The sequence below is a fragment of the Topomyia yanbarensis genome, chromosome 3, assembly GCF_030247195.1.
Source record: "Topomyia yanbarensis strain Yona2022 chromosome 3, ASM3024719v1, whole genome shotgun sequence".
Taxonomy (NCBI): domain Eukaryota; kingdom Metazoa; phylum Arthropoda; class Insecta; order Diptera; family Culicidae; genus Topomyia; species Topomyia yanbarensis.
This window is the reverse complement of record NC_080672.1, coordinates 426,182,846-426,206,387: the sequence shown is the minus strand read 5'-3', so window position 1 is coordinate 426,206,387 and position 23,542 is coordinate 426,182,846. Positions and strand designations below refer to the sequence as shown.

At 37.6% G+C, this 23,542-nt stretch overlaps 2 protein-coding genes across 2 annotated transcripts; one reads left to right on the top strand and one right to left on the bottom strand.

Moving 5' to 3' along the window:
* Window positions 1-8,830: 8,830 nt before the first annotated feature.
* LOC131688159 (DNA replication licensing factor Mcm7) lies at window positions 8,831-11,649 on the bottom strand. Its single transcript, XM_058972323.1, has 3 exons — window positions 11,441-11,649; window positions 9,454-11,377; window positions 8,831-9,388 (listed from the first exon to the last, which is right to left on the bottom strand). Exons 1-3 carry the CDS (start codon window positions 11,466-11,468, stop codon window positions 9,187-9,189), a joined length of 2,154 nt encoding a protein of 717 aa, XP_058828306.1. The 5' UTR covers window positions 11,469-11,649; the 3' UTR covers window positions 8,831-9,186.
* Window positions 11,650-15,865: 4,216 nt separating this feature from the next.
* LOC131688417 (uncharacterized) lies at window positions 15,866-17,053 on the top strand. Its single transcript, XM_058972622.1, has 5 exons — window positions 15,866-15,987; window positions 16,051-16,197; window positions 16,263-16,487; window positions 16,546-16,890; window positions 16,942-17,053. Exons 1-5 carry the CDS (start codon window positions 15,896-15,898, stop codon window positions 17,051-17,053), a joined length of 921 nt encoding a protein of 306 aa, XP_058828605.1. The 5' UTR covers window positions 15,866-15,895.
* Window positions 17,054-23,542: the final 6,489 nt, after the last annotated feature.

The following is a 23,542-nucleotide window of genomic DNA, read 5'->3' as shown; positions in this document are numbered from 1 at the left end:
TGCGAATCGCCTACAGGTAGGCAACAGTAGCTACTTCGCGAGTAAGCTTTCCCGATATGCATCCACGGTTTCACCACAAGGATTCTATCACTACCGACGACACTTTGGGAGAACAAAATGTTTATCAATTGTCACCGCACGACCAAGAATCACAAATTATCAGTCAATTGATCAATAACTGCAGCTTAGGCGAGGGCACAAACTCTATTCTAATTGAGAAATCACTTAATATACACAAAAAAACGATCCAAAATACGAGAACGAAAATAAACAAACTGATTCACAACAGTGTTACCAGAACTACTTATTCATGCATTCCAATGGGTGAAAGCACAGAATACGGCTTTAGTATCAAATTGATGCAAATTAACTCTTTTTCTTTCACATGCTTTGAACATCACAGATTTTGTAGTTATTCAGTATTTGTGTTGACCGACCAGGACGTGTTATCACATATGCTAATCGCAGAATTCTTAATCGGTATTAAACGCGATATTTAAAAAGGTTTCGTAATATTTACGAAGACAAAATACTTGAAAATTCCTAGAATACGCACTTCTTATCTGTTTAGAGACTTTAAGACAGATTATAATTCAGCGTGTGAAACTCAAGTATTGGCCGAGAATGCTAAAAGATGGCTCTTCGAAAAAGTATCGATTATGCTAATTTGAACGACGATCAAGAATTGAGCCATCATCATTCTCACGAAGTCTTGCATGCTACTTGGTTCCGAGAACGGCACCGACATTATTAACGTTGACCGCAGAGTAGTTAAAGGGACATTTTCGCCCGTCTAGAGGAAAACTTCTCGAATAAGATAAGCAATAAACTCTGCCAAGGTGTATTACGTAATGTTCGGTAGGTAATATGGTAGTACAAATAATTTTAGCGAACTGATCCAGCATTCAAAACAGCTCTGCTTCATAATGAGAGTAAGATGAATGACACATATAGCACATATGGTAAAATAAAATATTTGTCCAAGCTAAACAATTGTTATTACAGTAACTCAGTGATAAACATGTATTCCACAGAGAAACTGTAACAGAACCTCGGAGGTAAACTGACGACATCCGCAAAGTACTGGATTTTGCCCTTGCTGAGGAATAACTACAAGAATAAGACTGATGATAAACTCTGTGAAGACGAAGTATGTATATGGCGCCTGACAATGATAATAGAGATAATGATTCTTCACAGCGGACTAAACTTTAAAAACATTTTTATTCCAGCTGCGTAGCACTACATGAACATTACTATGAAAGCTAAAAATAATTAAACATATTAATGTAGCAAAACAATTTTTAATGAATAGAAAAAAACCCCAAATTTTTCGCCCAAGGTAAATAATCTTATATGCATCCATTACCTTATAGATGAGAATTCGTTCCGTAGGGAAATTTCAAATGATGTAGCAAAACGTCGAAGCTAATACACAAAAACACGGCCCATTGATTACAATTCATTGGAGTTCATCGTAGCAATCAAACCATGACCTCTTGTATCCCCTTAATCCAAACGAGGCAACGTCCCAATATGCAACCAGTTCCATTTTGGGGAATTTATGAGGCGAAACAAGCATCGGTTGCAGTTACGGGTTTTCAGCCTTCAGTCTTTCATCGAGGTGCGGTTTCGTAGGGTATAGAGGTACTTGAGGGAGATACTCACACACAAAAAAACTGCAACTGACAGCGTGCTTATGCATTCAATCAAAAACAACAGCCGACCACAGAAATGTGAAATGATTGAACGTGGTTGCGAGTTTGGAAGCATGTGAAGCAGGAAAAATAATGCTCAAATTGCTGTTCCGATCGTGGGTAGGTAGGTACTAACTACTACTGCATAAGGGCAGTGAGGCAGGACCCTAAAACGCTGAACGGTACTGTGTTAATGAAGTATAAAAATTTCCACAAATGGAAAAAATGCCGATCAATTTGCAATGTGTTTCGTGTTCAGGCTGATTGACGTCGTAGTTTGAGCGATAATGGATTTATTATTTGCATATTGGGTACAGCTATAGACACTTGGAAAGGCTGCAATGTTGATCCCAGAGAGGCAATATTGTAGCAATTCTGCAGCTGAAAGCTAGTAAATTAGAATCAGTGGATTAGGTACAAGATCTAGTTTGTTTCTGTCATCTTACTCAGAAAAATCGTTAAGCTGATTCAATACGGGTTAGCAAAATGGATGTGATCGTGATCCTATAAAACGAGCCCAATTAAGTTTAGTAATAAATAATTGGAAGCGTATCGTATTCCTAACTTATGCACCAAGGTCTCGCCAAATTTTTATTCACGTCCAACTGATCGAAAAAATTAGAAGTCAGTTGCTGATCGAGCTGTTTCATGCTGAGTTGTAAATGGATACCGATTCGGGCATCCGTTCAACGCCTACATCTTAATATTTGCCTCATTTATCCCAACGGGTGAAATACACTGAATTTTTTTATGACTGGATTTGCGAGCCTTTTAATCTAAGAAATCCTAATAATTTTTTAAAGAGAGTTTTCAGTGTAAATAAGTTTAAATTAAACAGCTCTTTAATAGCGAATAACTGCAAAAGGCAAGCTAATCTATCAAACAAATATACATTTGTTTCGAATAATTATAAATGCAAATTTTACTAATTTCTTTCTGTCATATAGGTTGGTATTAATAACTCTTCCGATACGGGTAAGCTTGCTACTTTTTTACCGTGTAGGATATGATTTAAAGGTTTGGTTATAAATCACTGAATTAAACAGTCAATTAATTTCAAGAAAATTTGCTGTTCTTTGATTGAATCTCGTCGCGTGTCGTTTGCTGTTTAGCATCACAATGATCCTGAAATCGGCAGGAGGGGTGAGGCTAGTAAAGCACGCTATAAGGTTTTATTATACGAGCCCTGACATCACGGTAGAAGGAACAGAACCACTCACCTGGAGACGATATCAGAAATGAAAGAGAAACAAACAAATTCAGCTGTGCGGTTCAAGTACAGAATTGATTGATTATAGCTCATATGTTGGGAGAATTTGCATGACAGATACCGACTGCATAAGAGAAAGACTACATAATCTTGCAATCGTTATCCAAACTTCTGATCTTTAAAGTTCGTGAGTTGATAGTTGATTCAATAGTAAACTGATAAGTATCACACCACAGAGATGATTAATTGGTGGTCAACCCAAGCTTTCCAAGACAAGACAATTAGACTGGAAACGAGCTTGAAAGATCTTTGCGTCATTGCTCTTCTCTGCATCGGCATACCAATATCCGAAGTTAGCCGTATAACGACAGAAATAACACGTTGTAATCTGGCTTCATAAGTACACACCGTTGTTGGAGGATGAAGGGTACCTTAGAGAAGCATGAGGAATGATGGAGTATGGCGAGTTGAACGCATATTCACGCATATTTATTAGGCAGTTGTTTAGTTAGTCTTTGAGTGCACGATCACTCGAAAAAGAAAAGATTTTGTTTAATTTTTGGTTCTTTTTATACTCTGGGTAGCCGGCTACCGAGAGTATGCTATGTTTTCTAAACAAAAGCAATTTGAACTCCACACAGCCGACCGTGGGAGTATTGTTTTGAAAAGCTAATCTTATCTCCATAATGGGCCGGATCACTATTTATTGCAACAGCATTTAGACAGATTTCGCTAATTCTTCTTACGATATATTTATTGGGTTGAACACTACCGAGTGATAACACGTTGTACAGACAAAGAGTTATGATAGCACGAGAAATAAAGGAATGTATTTCCTATGTTCCATATCGGATAGTTTGTAAGAGACACGTGTACGAGCGATTATAACGACCATTGAAGGGAAATACAGGGGATTGTTAGCAATAACGAAACTTGGAATTAGATGCGACGAATTTTCAATTCGTATTGATCCGTGCTCATCGATGCTAGTCAGATGCACGTCTTATTGGGGCTGATTTCCGATCAACTATTCACTACCGTTTTCAACACTAGATCTATTCACAACCTCTCATTCTGATACTATCGGCAGAAGGCTGGTAGCACCTAGTCGTCACCGGTCTAAAGACCAAATGTCATCAATAGACTTAGACTTGCGTGGAGGCCTATCTCATGCCTTGTTATCTTGTTAAAACTATGTTATCTCACCGTTTGACGACCGATAACTTGAGCTTTATTGATTGTCCGTTGGATCTCGTGCACGTGGCTCTCTTTTGCGTGCGGAGGCCTTCTTTCGCGGCGGGGAAACAGTTGTTTGCTCGCGCAATGCATCTTGGGGCCATTTGCTTCGCTCATGTCTCACGTTAAGATCTTCATAGCTAAAGCTGTATTGGTGCCCACGACCCGATAGTCTTTTTTGTTTCTAGCACTTACGGATAAGCGACGTAAACCTGTCGTCATTGTTATTAACTACCACAATGATTGTGCTAACAGTTGATTTGGGGGTGCTGGAAGCAGTTTCAGTTGTCATTATGACCTAAACAGTTGCCATAAATTTGGCAACCGTCTCTAGTTCATTTATTTGAATGGAAAACTGCTTTGGATTGGTTTATCGTAGATGGGTGGGTAATCGGCTGAGATCTATTCTCCTCTGTATCTGTATATCTGTATCACTGGTTTGTTTAATAATAATAGTTCCGTGAGTTTTCAGTTCTATAGACAAGTAGGGTCTTTCACTCCGCATTCTCGTCGCAAGAAAACCGAATATCCGTGTAGAAGTTTCTCCAAGTAGGGGGCGCACATAGCGTAGTTGGTAAATCAATTGCCTTACAGGCAGCTCACCTATGTGAGCTGCGTACAAATTTAGAAATTTTTCCAAAGGCTAAATATTTCTCCAAAGAAAGTTTTCAAAGTCAAAAAAGAGGCCCTTGCGATTAAAAACGTTATGATCGAAAAACAATTTTTTTATCTAAGTATCGAGTGTAACAGATTCTACTTCTCTGTATTTTGCACATAGCTTGAGAGAGATACGCGGTTATGTTGACGTACCTCTCTAATGTCATTTTTCATATACAAGAGAATCGTAATGCCTATTATGTCACTTTCAACAGCGTGTTTTAGGTTGTTCTGCAAAACGAATTTTTCGGCTTGCTCGAACATGTTGAATGATATCAGTACCGCATTGCGCAAGTACTGAAGATAGGCAATTTTCGCAAACAACAGCTCCATTCTCCCTTTCAGAATATATTCTGCTTCACAAAAACTTAGTCACGTTGAACAAAATTCAAAGTCAACAGCTGCGCTTTTTAGTCAACTTTATTTATGACGGCAATAAATGAACGAATAGATACAATTTTCCTGTAGACAGATATAAAAAATTGTAAACAAAGAACAGCTCATATTAAAAAGAAGGAAAATATCCCACAGAACGTACATACCAATAATAACAAATATTGTAAATACAAGAATAAATAAACAGTATTCAATTTAAGATAAACAAATCACATTCGTTATTAATTAGGTTGTATCACAGATAACATACGTCCAGGCTAAAGCGAAATTTCTTTCAGAACTTTGTAAAACAATGGTTGTTAAATTCGTCTAATTTGTTTTATTCATTTGCTTTATTTAAACAATTTTTGTCTTCAATTTCATTCCATATTTTATGCGTTTTGAATATTGGAATAATTTTAAATATATGATCATTTTATTTTAGTCATTTATTTTATTCTGTATTTTTTGTTCATTTTGTTTATTTTATTTATTTCATCTTTTTATTCCTTTCATACGTTGGATGCAATCTGATCAGTTTATTCATTTCATGCTTTTAACTTATTTTATTCACTGTTTTCATTTTATGCATTTCAACCATTTTTTATAGTTCATATATTTTATTCAGTTTCTTCGTTTTAATCTTACTATTTTTTCAATAATTTATTTTAATCATGCCAACTATTAATTTGACACAATCCAATCATTTATTTATTCCTATAACTTGTTGTTTGGTTTTTCATTTCAATAATTTAATTCAATTTACTGTTTATTTTTTCTTTTAATTCATTTTGTCAATTCTATACATTGTTTAATTGATTAATATTGCTTTTATTAATTTTATCTCTAATATTTATTTATTTTATGTATTTTATTCATTTCTTTCACTTTTTAAAAAATTTAGTCTATTTGTTATTTTATCTATTTCATTAATTTCATTCATTTTATTCGATTCATTTTATACATTTTAGGCCTGGGACCCCCTCGAATACTCAGAAAATCGTTAGACTTTCTGATTGTTATATACGTGGAAGCGCCATTCAAAAACATTCATTTTGACAGCTTAATCTCATTTTTCAGAATACGCACATAGGGACCGTTCATATATTACGTAACGTTTTAGGGGGGAGGGGTACGACAAGTTGTAACATGTCGTGACATAGGGGAGAGCGGGAGTAAGCTAGATCGTTACGTAACATGTTTTCACCGACGAAAAATTTTTTTCAAGGAATTTGTTACGTAATAGAGGAGGGGGGGATGGAGAAATGTGTGACAATTTGTTACATGGGAGGAGGAGGAGTCAATTTTGGGCAATTTTTGCGTCACGTAATTTATGAATGGTTTCATAGCACTTTACACAGGTTTTCTACTATTTTATTTTACTATGCTTATTTGTAGTGAAATGCACTTGTACTTCACCTGTGTTTCGACTAATACTTGTAATCTTCTTCAGTTTTTGTATCAGTTTATAGGAAATTACGGAATTGCTACAGTCTTTTATCTAGAAAACGAGTAGGCTATGATCGGCAGGAACCTGGATGCGTTCAACTGACCATTTTTTATATATAGGAAATATACCGAATGAATATCCTTTGCCTTGATCTCGATTTAGTAAAAAAACAGGAATATTTGAAAATTTCCAGGCTTTCAGTTACGTTCAATTTCCAAGGATTGAAGATTTGGCGTTGATTTTTAAAGTTTTTCGTTTGAGCACATTACGGAAATAGCAAAAGCTTCTAGGGAATCTGATAAAGATTTGCCATTTCACAAATCCATGGTAGCGGAACATGCTTTAGTTGGTTGGTTTAACTAATTAATTTGATTTAATAAATTTTTTTTTTCATAACATGTATTTTATTCCATTTTTTCAATTTCTTAATATTAGCGAGTGTTCAATAAAAAATGAGAATGATTTCACTACCTTCCTGTAATTAAAGTAAAGAGCATAAATTTTTTCTCTCCAAGAGAATTACTCTCTAGACTCCCTAGAAATGGGTGGTATGTTTCTTTTCGCTCGGGTGCTGTCAGCTCAATCGAAGATGGTGTCGAAACAGCAAGCACTCCGCGAGCGTGTTGTACGGTTTTACGAAACGCATAGTCATCGTGGAAAAAAGTTTACGGTGAACCACTTCCGAGACAAAAACGTGCCCGTGAGTACAGTTTGCCAGATCCTGGCATCCCTGAGCGTGGAGCGAAAGGTCGGTAGCGGCCGTCCGGCGGAGATAATGACGAAGAAGAAGAAGAAGGAAGTGTTGAAAAAGCTGTTCGACAACAAGGACGGAACGAGTTTGCGTGACGCCGGCCGAAAATATCACTGCTCCATGCATGATGTGGATAGGTAGTACGTTTTCTGGCCGTACTATACGTCTTCCCATTACGCCAAGAAGAGGCTGGAGTATTTTAAGCAGAAAAATATACCGTACTACTATTGAGGATTTTTTCGGTTCCCTCAGTGCCCTTGTGTACAAAAATAATTGGCGGGTCTAGAATATGAAGCAGTTGACCACCAGGATCCGGAATTGTAACCGGAAGATGGACGTCAGTGCCGTCCAGCGCTCTTGTGAGAGCATCGCGACTAAGTTGCGTCGTACTGCTGACCAGGGCCCTTCTCCAATATTTTTAATGTTTTTTTGAAGAATAAACATTATGTTTTTATTAAAAAAAATTACTAAATTCGTTGATTTTTTTGTTTTTAACTACATGACTGAAAAAATTCTCATTTTTTATTAAACACCCGTTATTAACTCAGTTCAGTCATTTATTTTATTCATTTCAACCATTAATTTGACTCAATTCAATTCATTCTATTAAATATTGAACTAGATTTATTAATTTATTTTATTAATTCGATTTAAATAACTTTCATTCTACTCACTAAAAACTGTTCATCACACTTCTAGTTGGGTGCCTACTTTACACGAGTTCTGCAAACTTATGAATAATCCAACAGTGGTATGTGTAACACAGGTCTCATCTCACTGCCGGGTGGATTAAGTCGGTGCTTGAGATTGGACCAACTAAATACATTGACCTAGAATACTAGAACCGTTGGTTGAAGTTGGGGCTTTCGGTTGTAGACGATTCGTGATTGCGTGTGAGCGGGTATTTTTATGTTCGTATTCTCGACGCCAAGTGCCCCTGAAATGCATGAAATGTGAAGAACCGGGTGTATCCCGGAAACAATCCTCCCTTTGAATATCTTGAGCCACCCCAAAACTATACCCCCCAGTGGTCCCAGAACATCTCCAAGTTGAAATGTACATTCACATCACACGAAACATTCATAAGAAGTTTTGAGTCGGGTCAGCGAACTTCGGGAACGTGCAAATTGAACCCGTTCAACTGATTTTCACGATATCTGTGTAAATTAGGTACTCTTGAATGAATATTTTGCAATTCTAGAAAACATCAACATTTTCAATAGGTTTCTTTTCACGCAAATGCAATAAATTTTTGAGGCTCAAACATTCGGTCAATTAACATTCGATTTCCGGTTAATTGAACTCGGACAAAATAAATGTTAAAACAATCAGTGGAGTTACATTTCCGGGACATAGTTCGAATTGGAACATTTCCTATTACCTTATTCAAAAAGATCCACAATCTTGATGCCGACCTGACGATGCATAACCCAATATCGAGATCCATTATTGAATTAGTCATTAAATTTATTTACCATCAATCGTTTTAAAATAAGGTACCATAAACGAAGCAACAGACACATAAAGGGCGAACAATGGGCACGAATTTTAAATGGAGTGTTGTAGATGCTAACGTAAACATGAATCTTGTGGCCTTTTCGTTTTAGACATTGCACCACAACGGTGTAGCACTAAACCATAGAATTCGCTACATGGGCCATTCAATATGGGCGGTAATCTCCTTTTTTATACTACACCGTTGTAGCACCATGTACAAACGAAAACGCTATTACAATTATAAGAACAATTCAGTATAAAGATATTTTCCACACAACATAAAATTAAATAGACCTATACATAAGAAATTAACTTAAATGAACGTCAACTTCGTCCTGGTCTGATTAACCTGCCAAACGTTGAGTTCTTCGTACTCCTCAATGCACGCGTCGACCTGGTCAGGCTTGTAACCCTTGGTAGTGCAGCGTTCTGCGACATCTGAAATTTTAACCGTTTTGCTCGCTCCGGCCAATTCACGAATCAGGGCAAAGATTTTGTCCGATGTATTCTGAACACTGTAAAAAAATAAAACAATATTAGTAAATTAGTGAAATCAAACTCAAACCAAGATGCAACATACTGAGTAGTCTTCTGCTCGGTCTGATTCAACGAATCTTTCGACATTTCCAGCAGGCGGAGGGCTTCCAACACATCCTCCTTATCAACATTATCTGCCAGCCGAAGGCGGGCCAAAGCGGTGGACAAGCGTAATATTCCCAGTAAATTTCTTGCCGATGTGAAAGTCATATCGCGATTGTTGCGAGCTTCGCGACGCAACTCTACGTACGCATTAACGATGTATTCGGTCAGTTCCGGCGTGATAACTGGAGTTTTGCGTTTGCAAAGTGCGATGTATCGACGAATCAGTGACATATCCAGTGTTTTTATACGGGAGGGCGGCTGCTTACCATGACTATGCACGAAGGTAATATGTTTAGCCAGACGAAGATCGTTGTCGCGGTCCGGTTTGTCCTGAATTAACCAGAGCAGATCGAAACGCGACAGAAGAGCTGCCGGTAGCTGAATATTCTGTTCGATTGTGCGACGTGGATTGTAACGACCATACGCAGGATTGGCGGCCGCCAGAATCGAAACGCGAGCATTCAAACATGTCATGATACCTGCTTTGGCAATGGAAATGGTTTGCTGTTCCATGACTTCATGAATCGCAACACGATCTGTTTCAGCCATTTTATCGAACTCGTCGATGCAGCAAACGCCTTGATCGGCCAATACTAAGGCCCCTCCTTCGAGTAGCATTTCACCGGTCAGTGGATCTTTCATGACCGCAGCTGTTAAACCAACACCGGAAGAACCCCGACCTGTTGTATACTGGCTGCGTACAGCCAAGCGATCGATATAACCCAAAAGTTGCGACTTGGCTACACCAGGATCTCCCATTAGACAAATGTTAATGTTTCCGCGAATCTTCATGCCATCCGGGCTACGGTCTACTCCACCAACCAAAAGCAACAAAAGAGCTTTTTTAACATCCAAGTGTCCGTAAATTTCCGGTGCCAAACTGCTAGCTATTCTAGTGTAGAAGTCATCCTTAGCCAATTCAGCCAACTCCTCAGAGCTCAATTCGTTGCTTAGATCGCCGTCGTCCGATTTATTCAAACAAGCTATTCTATGCGCCTCAAGGAAAGTCTCGCTCAACAATCCCGAGACCATAGCCTTAAAACCACTTCTTTGAATAGGCAAAAATATTCCACTAATAACAACGTGGTCTCCTGGTTGTGCTAATCGTGTTGTTTCGCCTCGACACATAACGGTTAGTGACCGAGGAATGTGACCCACGGGAACTTGATCGCTATGTTCCTGAATCTTCAATTCCTGGAACTTCATGAATTTAGAACCACGCGTTTGCAAATACAAACGACCGCCCGCCTTATTCACACGACAATCCTCCGACGGGCAATCGACCGTTGGCATAAAGCTCATTGCTGATACTGGTTGATAAGTCTCAGCACCACAACGATCGCAGGTATAGGTAGCGACCGTCATCATCGGTTTAACTTCGGTGCATCGGGTCACAATTCCACGAAGCGTAACAAGCTTTCCGATGCTATCCGCTTTCACCTCACGAATGGAAACGGCTTTCGAAGCGCTTGGTGCTTTGAAGTAAACCTCGAAACGCTTGATCAGTTCAGCAGGAATCGAGTTCCGAGCGTCGCGCGTCTCATTAGGATTTCTTGTTCGGGACTGCATCAGCAATCGATGTTCGATGTAAATATCCAACGGATCTTTACTAATGACGTCTCGTTCCTTGTAGGATGGCAGCAGCTCAAAAATGGTATCCGAAAACAGCTTGACGTAACGTCTGGCGTTCTTCTGGATCGCTTCTGCCAGCTGATCATTGTAACTGGACACATCGTCTAAATCGACGGTTACCCCGACTTGATCCCGGTGGGCTACGTTGGTCATTTGGCGAGCATATATAAACACCTTCTTGCCATCGTCGTCTTCTTTGTGAAACTCGGTTAGGAAGGATTTTATGGTCTCTGCAAAGTACGAAATATGGCTTGGGTAAGGGCGTTTAATTTGGAGTGCCGTTTAAAAATTACCTTTATCCGCAGCGTAGTCTCGTTGCATTTTGTTGATTGTATAGTAACTCTCTTCAAACTATTTATAATTTAAAAAAGCTTCGTTTGAAATTACGTTTAACTTAAATATGGGACTCAACCAAAATCAACACCAAACTAATCCTCAACGCGAACAGATGCTCAAATGCGGGAGGGATGGAGCCCGATACGCGCCAAAACGTTACGAAAATCTGGAGAAAGGGAAAAATCAAAATAACTGATTATGACAGTTTGGTGGTACCACCTTCCCTACGAATGAATGAGCGCAAGGAGTTCAAGTTTGTGGTTTCACACACAAAGCTGATTCTGCTCAAAGTTTGAGTAATTGTAAATTATTAATCGAATAAATATATATATTATTGTATTATTAAATATATTATTGTAAAATTACTGTACTGTCACAGTGAAAATCATGGTTTTGTTACTGTGCATTTCTATTCGGGCGGTAACCTGTTGGTTTTACCATTCAAGTAATCAACTTGAATTGAACTAGAAAAACTCTAGAAGAAGAACCGCGGAGACTCCATTTTGTGTCGATTGAATTCCGGTTTAGCTGTCAAACAACAAATCCAATCGAACATTGTCAATTGGACGTGTTGCCATACAATGCCGGGGCATACGTTGCCAAAAATGCTGCTTTTCTCTTCGCAGTTCTCTTTCTAGAGTTTTTCTAATTTGGACCCCCACATATTTTGAAGCGTTTTGATGCATTTAACTTAATTCCTTTACTACCTCGTTCGGTTTTATAAAGGTAACCATATTTTCTGGATTGTTTTTAAGCCTCAGCATAATACGTTCATCTATAATTGTATGGTTGGATGATTATGATTCATAATTCCACGATTGCCAATAGAAAATGGTAATAGCATTTCTAAATTGGATACAAAAATTTCCAATTTAATGGTTTTTCAATGATCTAGTAATTTTGTCTGTGTTTGGATTGTGCATTTGCCTAAAATACGTCGTAGAAACTGCTACCAATTTATTTTGGACAAAGCAATGTTTTCTTGCTTAATAGCTTTGGTCCATCCACATAAAAAAAATCAAAATGTGACTAATCAAGTAACGGTTGATCGAATGCGGATTTTTTGTATTTCTTTTCAATTTGGTCAGCAATTCAACGCGTGTTTATGTTTCGTTATTGAAGAATGAAAACTATAACACGACCATACTAAAGAGACATCGTTGTAAAAATTATTAAATATATTAGACAATAGTTCACATTATATTTATCAGATCACATTATAATGGGTTGAACTTAATTATAGGACTTTGGCTATTCTAATTATAAAACCAAGGTTCCTGTTAGCTTTTGCAATGACTCTAAATGACAATTTGGAATCCAGCTGGACACCAAGGTCCCTTACAGCTGACACCATTTCAAGTGATTTACCCGAGATAGTACAGCACCACAAATTTTCTACGTATGGAGCATTTGGATACACTGAGAGTCAACCGATTTCGAGCACACCAGTTCCAAAATTCATCTAGTTGACGCCGTAGTTCAATGCAGTCTTATTCGGATCGCACAATGAGAAACAGTTTAAGGTCATCTGCATAAGTAAGTTTGCATCCAGGTGGAAGGATATTACAAATGTCATTAAAAACAAGGAGAACAGTAAGTGTCCGAGATTGCTACCTTGGGACACACCTAATAAATTTATGAAGTTTTGTGATTCGATATTTCCCAGTTTTAACAGATAAGGAACGTCCAACAAAATACGATTTGAGCCTCTGAGTAAAGCTGTGCGAGGTGCTAAGCCGCTCTATCTTTGCCAGTAGAAGGGAGTGATCTACGCGATCGAACGTTTCTTTAAGATCGGTATAGATGGTGTCTACTTGGGCTCCAGTTTCTATACTTTTAATGCAATGCGAAATGAACTGTGCTAAATTCGTGGCTGTTGATCTATCTGGGTAAGACCCATGTTGAACTGTCGATATATATGTTTTGACTTCGCGAAATAGCACATCGCTTACAAGAAGAAGTTTGGAGCCAGTACAAAGGGAAGTTATGCCTCGATTATTTGCTATGTCTGGTTTATCCCCTTTCATAAAGGCAGAAAAAATAACCGGCTTTTTCCAACACAGAGGAAATGTCGCTTGCGATAACGATTGGTTTTAGAGAAGCGCATGAAGCACTTGCCCACATATTTAAGATGATAGCAGGGATCCCCTCTGGGCCAATAGAAGCCGTACCAAAGCCATCACAATATCTTCCGAACTGAATTGTAGCTAAAGTCGAATAAAACATCTGAACAAGACGAGCAATAATATACATTCCTGGCAGAATTCTTGCTAAAACCGAGCACTACTAGTCTGGTGCCAGAATTTTGGAAAAATGCACACAAATTCACCATTTTAGCTAAATGTGTAGAAAATCCTAGGTATCTGAACATTCCCTACCAGAAGACTAGAACTCTTGACGTCTTCAGTTCAATTAATATAAGTTGTCCCAGAGTCACGAATTGTTAAGCTTGTTCGTTTCTTTTCATTGGGACAAATGTTTTTCATTTTTATTTCTCGAGAAAAAGCACCAAAGATTTATCTAATATACACTTCACAACAGAGCCGAAAATTTTTCCTTTTTTTACCAAAATCTAGCGAAAATGACTAGACAAAACGAGACGAGAGCATCAGAACATTGCGAAAACGAAAATGAGACAACGGCCTACGATAAAGCATGAGTGTAAATTCAGTTTCGTTATTTCCTCTGCACACTCGTTTTCGTTTTGAGATTGAGAACGAAACGAGTCCCTTCGATGTTGAACATTTTGCTAGGCAAACAAAAAAAAATTACTTCTTACTTGTTGTTCAATTTGGCGGAATTACGAGCTGACGATAATATTGGACGACATTGGTGTTATGCAATAATTTTCCCAAAAGTGAAAGTTGGATTGAACCAGAGCTTCTATGCTAGTTACTGACGAGATGAATTCGAAACACAAAAACAAAACCTAATACTATTAGCACAGACAAACAGACGTAACAGCTTGAAGAAAATTCTAAAAAAATCATCGCCCACGGTATACTAGCGACATCTGTTGAACACATTGCACAAAATGGGTTTCTGGCAACCATAGCAAATAAATTTTTTTCATCCGAAATCCTGGCAATAATGCCCACACCACTTGTCAAATGCAAGATGATAAATGAAAGGTAAGCATTGTGGCAGTTGTTAAATTTGAAGAGCGAAATAGAAAAATCGGCTATGTTATGTACTTCAATTCGCCATGGGATAATGATTGTAATTGGCAGATTTAAAGAATGTAGAGTAACGACTGCATTTTTAAAACTCAACATAACCATTTATTGTTACGGAAAATTAAGCAACACCAACATTATTTTTCTTTTCGTGCGAAGTAATCAATTCTAGTCTTTCTTTGGCTGATTCTTGTCTCTGTTTACTCTTTTTCGTCGCTTTTTTAACGTCACCGACCGGTATGCAATGATTTTTAACAATTCATGCCGTGGACACATGGACAGGAATACATTTTACGTTTGCGGATTATTTTGTTAGTTTTGGTTTGCATTAAAGATGCTAAACGCCTTTAGAGAAAGACTCGCCATCTCTATCGTTTGTTTATCTGTCAGTGCCATTCCAATCGAGCAAGAGACCTGTCAGAAGCACCAAATCCTAAAAATCACTTCGAATCCTTCTTGAACGAGGGCCATTGACAGGTCTCGTATTCGATTGGAATCGATAGAGATGGCAAGTTGTTATTTAGAGGGATTCAGTGTCGATAGTTTGCATAAAATGAAAATAGCGGTACCCAATTTTTCTATGTATAAGTACAGTTGTCATTTTTCTTCGAAAAAACCGATTAAACAAAAGGATATGAAGAAAAACAAACAAATAACGATACAATTATTTTTATCGGAAGATTAGAGATTTTTATCTGTCCCTAAGTGTTCGAATCAGAATATCCGAGGTGAAGCTCGACCTTTTCCCATTCGGCTCTTTATGCTTATTTCCAGGGTCGCGGACGTCATGTTTAATTTTACATGTATAAAAGTAATACACTTAAAGGTGACGAATGTTCCCATCTTTCTTTCCCTTCATCTTGATTTTCGGGTGGTGCGAAGTGACGCATTATGGCTATGTGTCAAAATCGCTTCACTAGCGCCACGCTCGGTGAGATGGCGCATTTTTCATAATTTAAATCGACCGTTTTTTCTGTGGGCGATGAAAATTCATCTCGTGTTACGTCTGTTTGTCTGTGCTATTAGTATGCATATCACTGAGAACTGACATACAAGTCGAATTTTCAATGTGTGTAAGAAATAAAACAGTCACTTTGAAAAAAAACTAACTAGCAACTTGCCACTAGCCGGCGCTTCGATCGCCACTAGCTGACTTTTCATCCGTCATTCTAATGTCATTCATTTAAACTTCCACATTATCAAAATGAATACGATTGTTTAGTTTTGATATCCAATATGGGACGCAAATGTGAACATTATTGGTGCCCAAATAAACAAGGAATTACTGAGGGTAAATCCTTTTATAATTTTCCCAAAGATACAAAACTGTAAGTATTTCCATACCATATGGAAAGTTCAGTCACAAAATGTTCTTTGCTATCTATTTGCAGATGCAGTCAATGGGTGTCTAGTTGTGAGTCTCCAGCATTGCAAGAGATTTTCCTGTTGCATGGAGCAAATTCGCTTACGAGGAAAAAACTGTGTTCTGATCATTTCCCCCCGGATGCTTTACGAGACCTAGGAAAAAGAGGGACAGGGTCAGTAACAAAAAAAATAATTATGCGGTTGATAAGATTTGCGTTTTTTTCCCATGTCAAAGCAGACTGCGCGCTGGTAGCGTTCCTCACATCCGTTCCCCGGAATGGAATAATATGATACCAATTGTTACAAATGGTAACTACGCTGATGATCCTGAAGGCATAGTGGAATTCATCGAAAGCGATGGTGATTTTCAGCAATGGCACGAAGCTACACGGTGCAGAGAATATGGTAGCAACATTGAGTATCAACAGGAAGTATTGGATGAGCATGCAGGAGAAGATGACGTGTAGGTGTAAAAATTGAAATTGGCTATTCTTTTTATATTCTTCATTCATTCATTACAGAGACTTGTGTGCCGCAGTAGGATCTAGTCCGTCTGAAGAATACCAAGGAGTAGAATATATTGATGACGATCACGATTCCATCAAGTGGAAAAACTCTATGATGGAACCATGTCAAATCATACCCTATGAATGCGCATCTCGTGATAACAGTTCCCCGGAAAGGAATACCGCGATGCAGCTTCATGCTAACATTAACTACGTTGATGATCCCCATGGAGTGGTGGAATTTATTGAAAGCGATGAAGACTTTTGGGAATGGCAGAAAGCTGCCCGTAAAACCAAAAACAACAGCCAACTTGATTGTCAACCTGAAACTTTTGCAGAACCTACAGAAGAAACCAACGGGTATGGAAAATTAGAATTTGCTAACTGTTTTTATAGATTTTTATATTACAGAGACTTGTGTAGTACTGATCAAAGCCACAGAGAGGCAGAGCATACTAAATTCCTTAGTAAAATGCAGCCGGATGATGTGAAGGTCTCTTATGACGATACTTTCCACCTATGATCCGTCGCAGCAACAACTTTTTACCTGTGATTTTTGTTCAAATGATGGCAAACACAATGCGGTTGAATCCGCCACGAATAACATTTGCTCTGTGCCTGATTTTTATACCCAATTCAAAATGGAACAAGCAAAGACGCAACGATTGCAAAATGAGGTGAACAAACTTAAACGACACTTATTTGTTTCAACACAAACAAGTAAACGTCGGTTGAAATCTGCACGACAAAGGAAACTGCAGCTTGCCAAATTACAAGTTGAGCATAAGATTTTGAAAAAACATAAAACCTCGAATGAATTGTTAGGTGAACGAGCTCGAAACAATCCTGTGATATTCGATTCACTGCGCAATGTTTTGCGAAAGCCAAAAGGGCGTAGATATCAGGCACCTACTATGAGGTTCGCTGCTTCGACTTATTTAAGTGGTCCACGAACCTATCGTCACATCAAGAACTCTGGTCACCTTGTATTGCCGCACAACAATTCAGTGTATAACCATAATAAACACATCGGCATCGAGCCGGGCCTAAACGTCGCTATCATTGCAATAATGAACAAAAAAATAAAGCGAATAAAGGCAAAGAAGCACAGAACTGTTGTGATTTCATTCGATGGAATGGCCATTAAATCAGAACTTTCCTATAGCACGAAAGCTGACAAGTTCCATAGATTTCCAGATGACGGCCTTAAACGCAGAATCGAAAAAAATGATGTGATGAAACTTGCGACCGAGGCCATAACATTTATGGTGTCTGGGATATATTCTCGGTTTAAACAGGTGCTGTATCATTATTTGCACTCAGAGCCAGTTTGGTCTACAGACTACACACAGACTAGCGAAGGGTCAAAAATGCAGCCAAACAAGCATGATGAGTTTGTGAGGTGAAATATGGCAGGAAGCCCTACAGTTTATGGGATCTTGCGTGATGCCAATATATGCATGGTTCTTGGTTTTATGGTTTTGTCTCCGCAAGTCTGTGTAAAGAGTCTGTAGTTTGGTCTATCCACAGTCACCCTGTAATTGATGATTATCATAGGCAATAACCAAAACAACCAATGAGTTGTCTTGTGCTGAGATAGTTCTCTATAACAATATTCCCGATTATAGGATTACTGTTCTTTCCAAATATTCCCAATTGTTTCTGAGTACACTGATTACTGTATAAAGCTTATATACCACTCAAATGCCGTCTCACATGTAATTTTCAAATATTTGCTCAAAATTTCAGCCCATAGGATACCTCCTTGCTCACAATAGTCTAGGTAATGAAAAACAACTCAAAATGGTTAAGAGGAGTATCCGTGCTGTGCATAATTGTGGGTTAATTCCTCTTGTTTTAACCATGGACCAGTGTAGTACCAGCATGAGAATGGTACGCCAAGCTGGTGCCACTGTTACAAGTCCATTTTTGGAATTAAATGGCTCGAAAATTGCAATTATGTACGACACGCCTCATCTGATAAAAAATACCCGGAATGCGATTTTTAAGTACAACGCTGTTTTTGATAATAAAATTGCTTCCAAAACTCACATTAAACAGTTATTTGATGTGGATGTACAGCAAGATCCTGCTTTAAGACTAGTTCCAAAACTGAAACTGAAAAACATTGAATTACCACCGTTCTCATCAATGAACGTTGCATTAGCAACGCGAACATTAAGTGAGACCTGTGCGATTGGTATGAGATATTATGTACAAAGTGGTGAACTACCAAATGAAGTACTGGACACAGCAGAGTTTGTCGAAATCCATGATAAATTGTTCGACATATTTAATTCAAAGGATAAATATACAGATTCCATTGGCAAGGTATTAGTTATCAAAAGAGATTGATTTAAAATTTTATAACTTTATAATTCATGAGTATTATTATTTTCGTTGAACCAGCCGTACCGAACTGCAATTACTGACGGAACCAATCACATGAACTTTCTTACAAAGACTATGAAAATCTTGAAATGCATGTACTATATTCCGAATTCCTGCTTCGATTTGAACGAGGTAGTTTTGATATATAAATCTGTAGAATTCAAATAAATGACGTACGTTCACTTTGGTTATGTACTTCCGTCATTTATGCGTATTCGCGCTACCATTCCTGAATACTAAACGCTTAAACGTTATTAAAATATTCATTATGCTTCTTATAGGCTAAGGAGGAATCAAACAGGCTGAAGGCTACCCAAAAACACCCACACTATTTAAGTGGCCTAATTGGTAATATCTACGCCTTGCGATGGCTGTGGACAACGTTGAAGGAGGACTACAAATGTTGCAATCTTTGTACGAATCCGCTCTGTCAAGACTGCCTGGAAATTTTTTTTTCCGAAATTAGGCGTCGTTGCGGTTTTAATGATGCTCCCAATGCGTTTCAATTCGCCAGCGCATTCAAGTATAGTATGATAACAGCAGTTGAACAAAATTTTAATGGCAAAAATTGCCAAAATGATCAGGCAGTACCTCTTCTCAACGAAGAAGATTTGGAGAGTTTTCCAATGGCAGAACAAGACCAGTATTCAGATTATGAATTTGAAGCCCTTGATGTATCCGTTTCTCAGGTGGTTCAAACTAAGGAAATTAATGCTTTAGTTTACGTTCTTGGAGCCGCTGTGCGAAAACTTCGTCATAGAAAGTGTCGAGAGAAATTGATAGCCCTGCAGGATGACGAGATCCTAGAAAACGAAGATTATTTGTTCACTTTATTGAAATCTTCAATTTCCGCACGTTCGGTTAACATTCCGAATAACACTTTATATGCTGTTGGTCTACAGGCCTTTTGGAGCTTCAAACTGAAGTTTCGGAAATTTCTTTTTGAAAACAGAAGAGGTGTCAAGAAACGCTTGAAGGCCTATATCGATTATAATGCTTTCGATTTTGCAGCATGCCGGTCATGCTTCGATAGACTTATTGGTTATATCTTTAACACTCTAATACAAGGATTTCTAGGAAATGTTCGGATTCAGCGCAAAGTGGCTGACAGCAATAAGCGTCGACAAAAACGGAACCGGAAGGCATTCCGTATGAATTTGCCAGCTCAGTAGTGAAGTGCTGTTTCATAGTGAGGTTTCGCGTGACCTATAATAAATTAATGATACACATAATCAAATTGTTACTACTAAAGCTTATTATATTCACCCACAATGCATTCTTTCCTCAACTACATTTGTTGCAATCTAATAGGGACATTCACACCTGTGAACAACTTGCTTCCAGTTTTGCATTTCACTGCATTTTGACAGGTATACCAATAGAATCTGTACCTATTCATCCGCAACTTGACTATACTTCTCATGGATTAGGAATCCTCTATATACGTGGGCAAAATCAGAACAGGGTGTATCTATCATCTGGCTTTGACGTATTTTGAAACCCGCTCGTAATGCTCATTAATCCAACTGTTCTATCCTTCATCGCATCATAGAAATTCTTAGAAGAATTTTGTGTCCGCTAGCCTCCACGGTAGACGTTTATGGTAGAAATTGATGTCAGTTCCATCACGCTTACTTTCATCTTACGAGCAATACTCGAAGGTATCGTAAACATCCTCGACGGTTGGTTTTCAAAGTTATTTCCACAATAACAAAGAAAAATGACATCCACAGCTCTTGCTAATTACGCAGTCTACTTTCCACAAAGTCACCTGAAAATTAGTTCGATTAAGTGACAACTGTTTTGGTCTTCTATAATTAAGAATTACTTAGTACCACTTTCACTGGAGATGCCAAATGCCCGGGACGAATCGATTATGTACGGGACGCAACACGTAACCCGAGCAATTTTGGAAGTATTTTACACTAGCACTCGGCGTCAACAAGCTGTCGTACACTGGAAATAACTCCGGTGCGGGCTCTGATACGATAGAGTTCATGTGCTGGTCTCTAAGGACCGATTTCTTCACCCTCGCTTAGTTTATGTAACAACGCTTCGACGGTTTAAATATAGAACACAAACATCGTTGTCAACAATAGGGAATGTTTCAATTATCTTATAATTACTGCAGCAACGGTTGAACAGTAACTGCAACTTGGTAGCAGAAGAAATCTCATTGTTTTGAAAAAAATTTTCTCTTGTTTTTGTTGTGGGTAGATTTGACAGCTTGTTGATGGTGAACAAACATGGCGAACCAGGACGATGGTGATAAACGGAACTTGACGATAGGTGTCGCTAGTGAATTTTTAACGTATTTTCATTTAAATATTTACACAAATTTTCCGAATTAAAATCTTCTAGCTTGAATGTCTGTTCTCTGTGTGCATATTGCCTGTTTTTGTGGAAGTATCAAAAATAACTGATTTAAAATTAAAACGAGTTTGAATTTTCGTATTGTCATAGGAAAACGAAAGAATCGAAAGAATAAGGAGCATTGGCTTCATTGTTTTGCTTTGTATGCATTTAGTAACGAAGAAGGCAGCGAAATGATGAAGGTGAACGCAGTGTATTTTATAGTTCATTGCATGGGTACGAGAATTTTAAACCTTGCTTCACATAACAAGAAGTCCAAAGCATTCTTAGGAAGGAAGAGTAGGTTTCTAAAAACAAAGACGTCCAGCTAAATTTTTAATAAGATTTATACTTGGATTTATACGTAACTTTGCTATTTGTTTTTCAGTTGGTGCTAGATTTTTCTCGAATAATAGTTTTCTTTATCGTCATTTGGGAATATGGTTTTTCTAAATGTTGTTTTAGCTGATGCATCGACGGCGTTCATAGTACACGTAACAAACGCTTTTTGCTTGAAAATATTTCGTTTCGTTGTTCAAAGTACTCATATGAAGAAGGTATACTAGCGCCACCGTCAAATCAGTGGTACATATATGAAACAAGCACTATCTGTCAGATTGCCTCCGCGTTGATTTGGAATATCGGGGATTTTTTTCAGTAAATGTGTTCCCAAAAGTTGGCATGAGGTTTTCATTTTTTTCAGCCTCTTTCAAACTAAGATAAAAAGGTTATAAAAAGATTTTTTTGTTAGCATTTAAAATAAAAATAATAAAGCAAAAACTTGAAAGGAACCTAGGGGGAAATCACTCTAAGAAAAGAACTCAATTTTTGTTTTTTTTTTATTGAAAAATGTAGTCCCACTCTTCCATCATGTTGAGAACTTACACCCAGGGTGGCTAGACCTACCGATTTATCGGTAGTCCTATCAATATAGAAATTTACAATAGCATTTACCCTACAAACAATCATAAAACAATAAACAATATAGTTATTACGATAAAATTTCACGTAACAATAAATTTCACTGTTCAGCAAAATACTGATACAGTAAATTCACATTATATTTTACTGTTTTTGAGAAAATAATGTATGGAGAAAAAACAATTTTTTAATGTTAAGATACATAACCACCCACCTTTTACTGTAAAAGTCTATTTTACATTGAAATTTACTGTAAAAACGTTAAAGTTTATTGTTTTTGTATTGTAGCATAACACTAAAACTTACTGTAAATTATTGTAAAATTACTGTACTGTCACAGTGAAAATTTTTAATCATTTTTTAATTTAATTTAATCAAAGTTTGTACATTTCTATTCGGGTACCGATTTTGGTCTTCCCTGCCGAACAGACGACCAAGGGAAAACTACCGATATTTTGTTATCCCTACCGAAAATTACCGGTTTTCATTGATTTTGGACACATCCTACTCAACATTCATTTTTGGGTTGGAATGGTCTGAGATCTGTGTTTTCAGTATTTTGCAATTCTATCCCTAATAAAAATATTATACACGAACCTTAACCCATATAGTCCAACGATTCCACATATTGTTTGGATGATACCCTGAACAGGTCGTTAGGCTCGTGAATCATACGATGTTTATTAGGGATATCAACACTACGTTTTTGGGACAACAACCCGCCCGAATAGAAATGTACAGTAACAAAACCATGATTTTCACTGTGACAGTACAGTAATTTTACAATAATTTACAGTAAGTTTTAGTGTTATGCTACAATACAAAAACAATAAACTTTAACGTTTTTACAGTAAATTTCAATGTAAAATAGACTTTTACAGTGAAAAAGGGGGGTGGTTATGTATCTTAACATTAAAAAAATCAATTTTTCTCCATACATATTTTTCTCGAAAACAGTAAAATTTAATGTGAATGCGCTGTATCAGTTTTTTGCCGAACAGTGAAATTTATTGTTACATGAAATTTTATTGTTAATCTACTGTGAGAACTTGGCATCGAACAATGTTGAAACAGTAATAACTATAATATTTATTGTTTTATAATTGTTTGTAGGGTAAATGCTATTGTAAAATTCTATCCGGGCGGCCTACCGATAACTACCGATAAACTTTTATTGACCTTACCGATATTAAGGTATTCTATCTGGCCACCCTTCTTACACCTTAATGGTAGATGAGATCATTCCTGTTAATCTAAAACTGCTGGGTATATATGCGCTACCCAAAAATCTTTTCATTCTGACGGTTAAATGTCACTGGGGTTTGCTTTTAACAAACAAGCGAATGAC

Coding starts and splice junctions, on each gene's coding strand:
- LOC131688159 (XM_058972323.1), bottom strand. CDS start 11,468: ATGCAACGAGACTACGCTGCGGATAAAG. Junction 11,378..11,440: donor AGACTACGCTGCGGATAAAG/GTAATTTTTAAA, acceptor CGTACTTTGCAG/AGACCATAAAATCCTTCCTA. Junction 9,389..9,453: donor ACCGAGCAGAAGACTACTCA/GTATGTTGCATC, acceptor ATTTTTTTACAG/TGTTCAGAATACATCGGACA.
- LOC131688417 (XM_058972622.1), top strand. CDS start 15,896: ATGGGACGCAAATGTGAACATTATTGGTGCCCAAATAAACAAGGAATT. Junction 16,198..16,262: donor CTAGGAAAAAGAGGGACAGG/GTCAGTAACAAA, acceptor ATGTCAAAGCAG/ACTGCGCGCTGGTAGCGTTC. Junction 16,891..16,941: donor CCTACAGAAGAAACCAACGG/GTATGGAAAATT, acceptor TTTATATTACAG/AGACTTGTGTAGTACTGATC.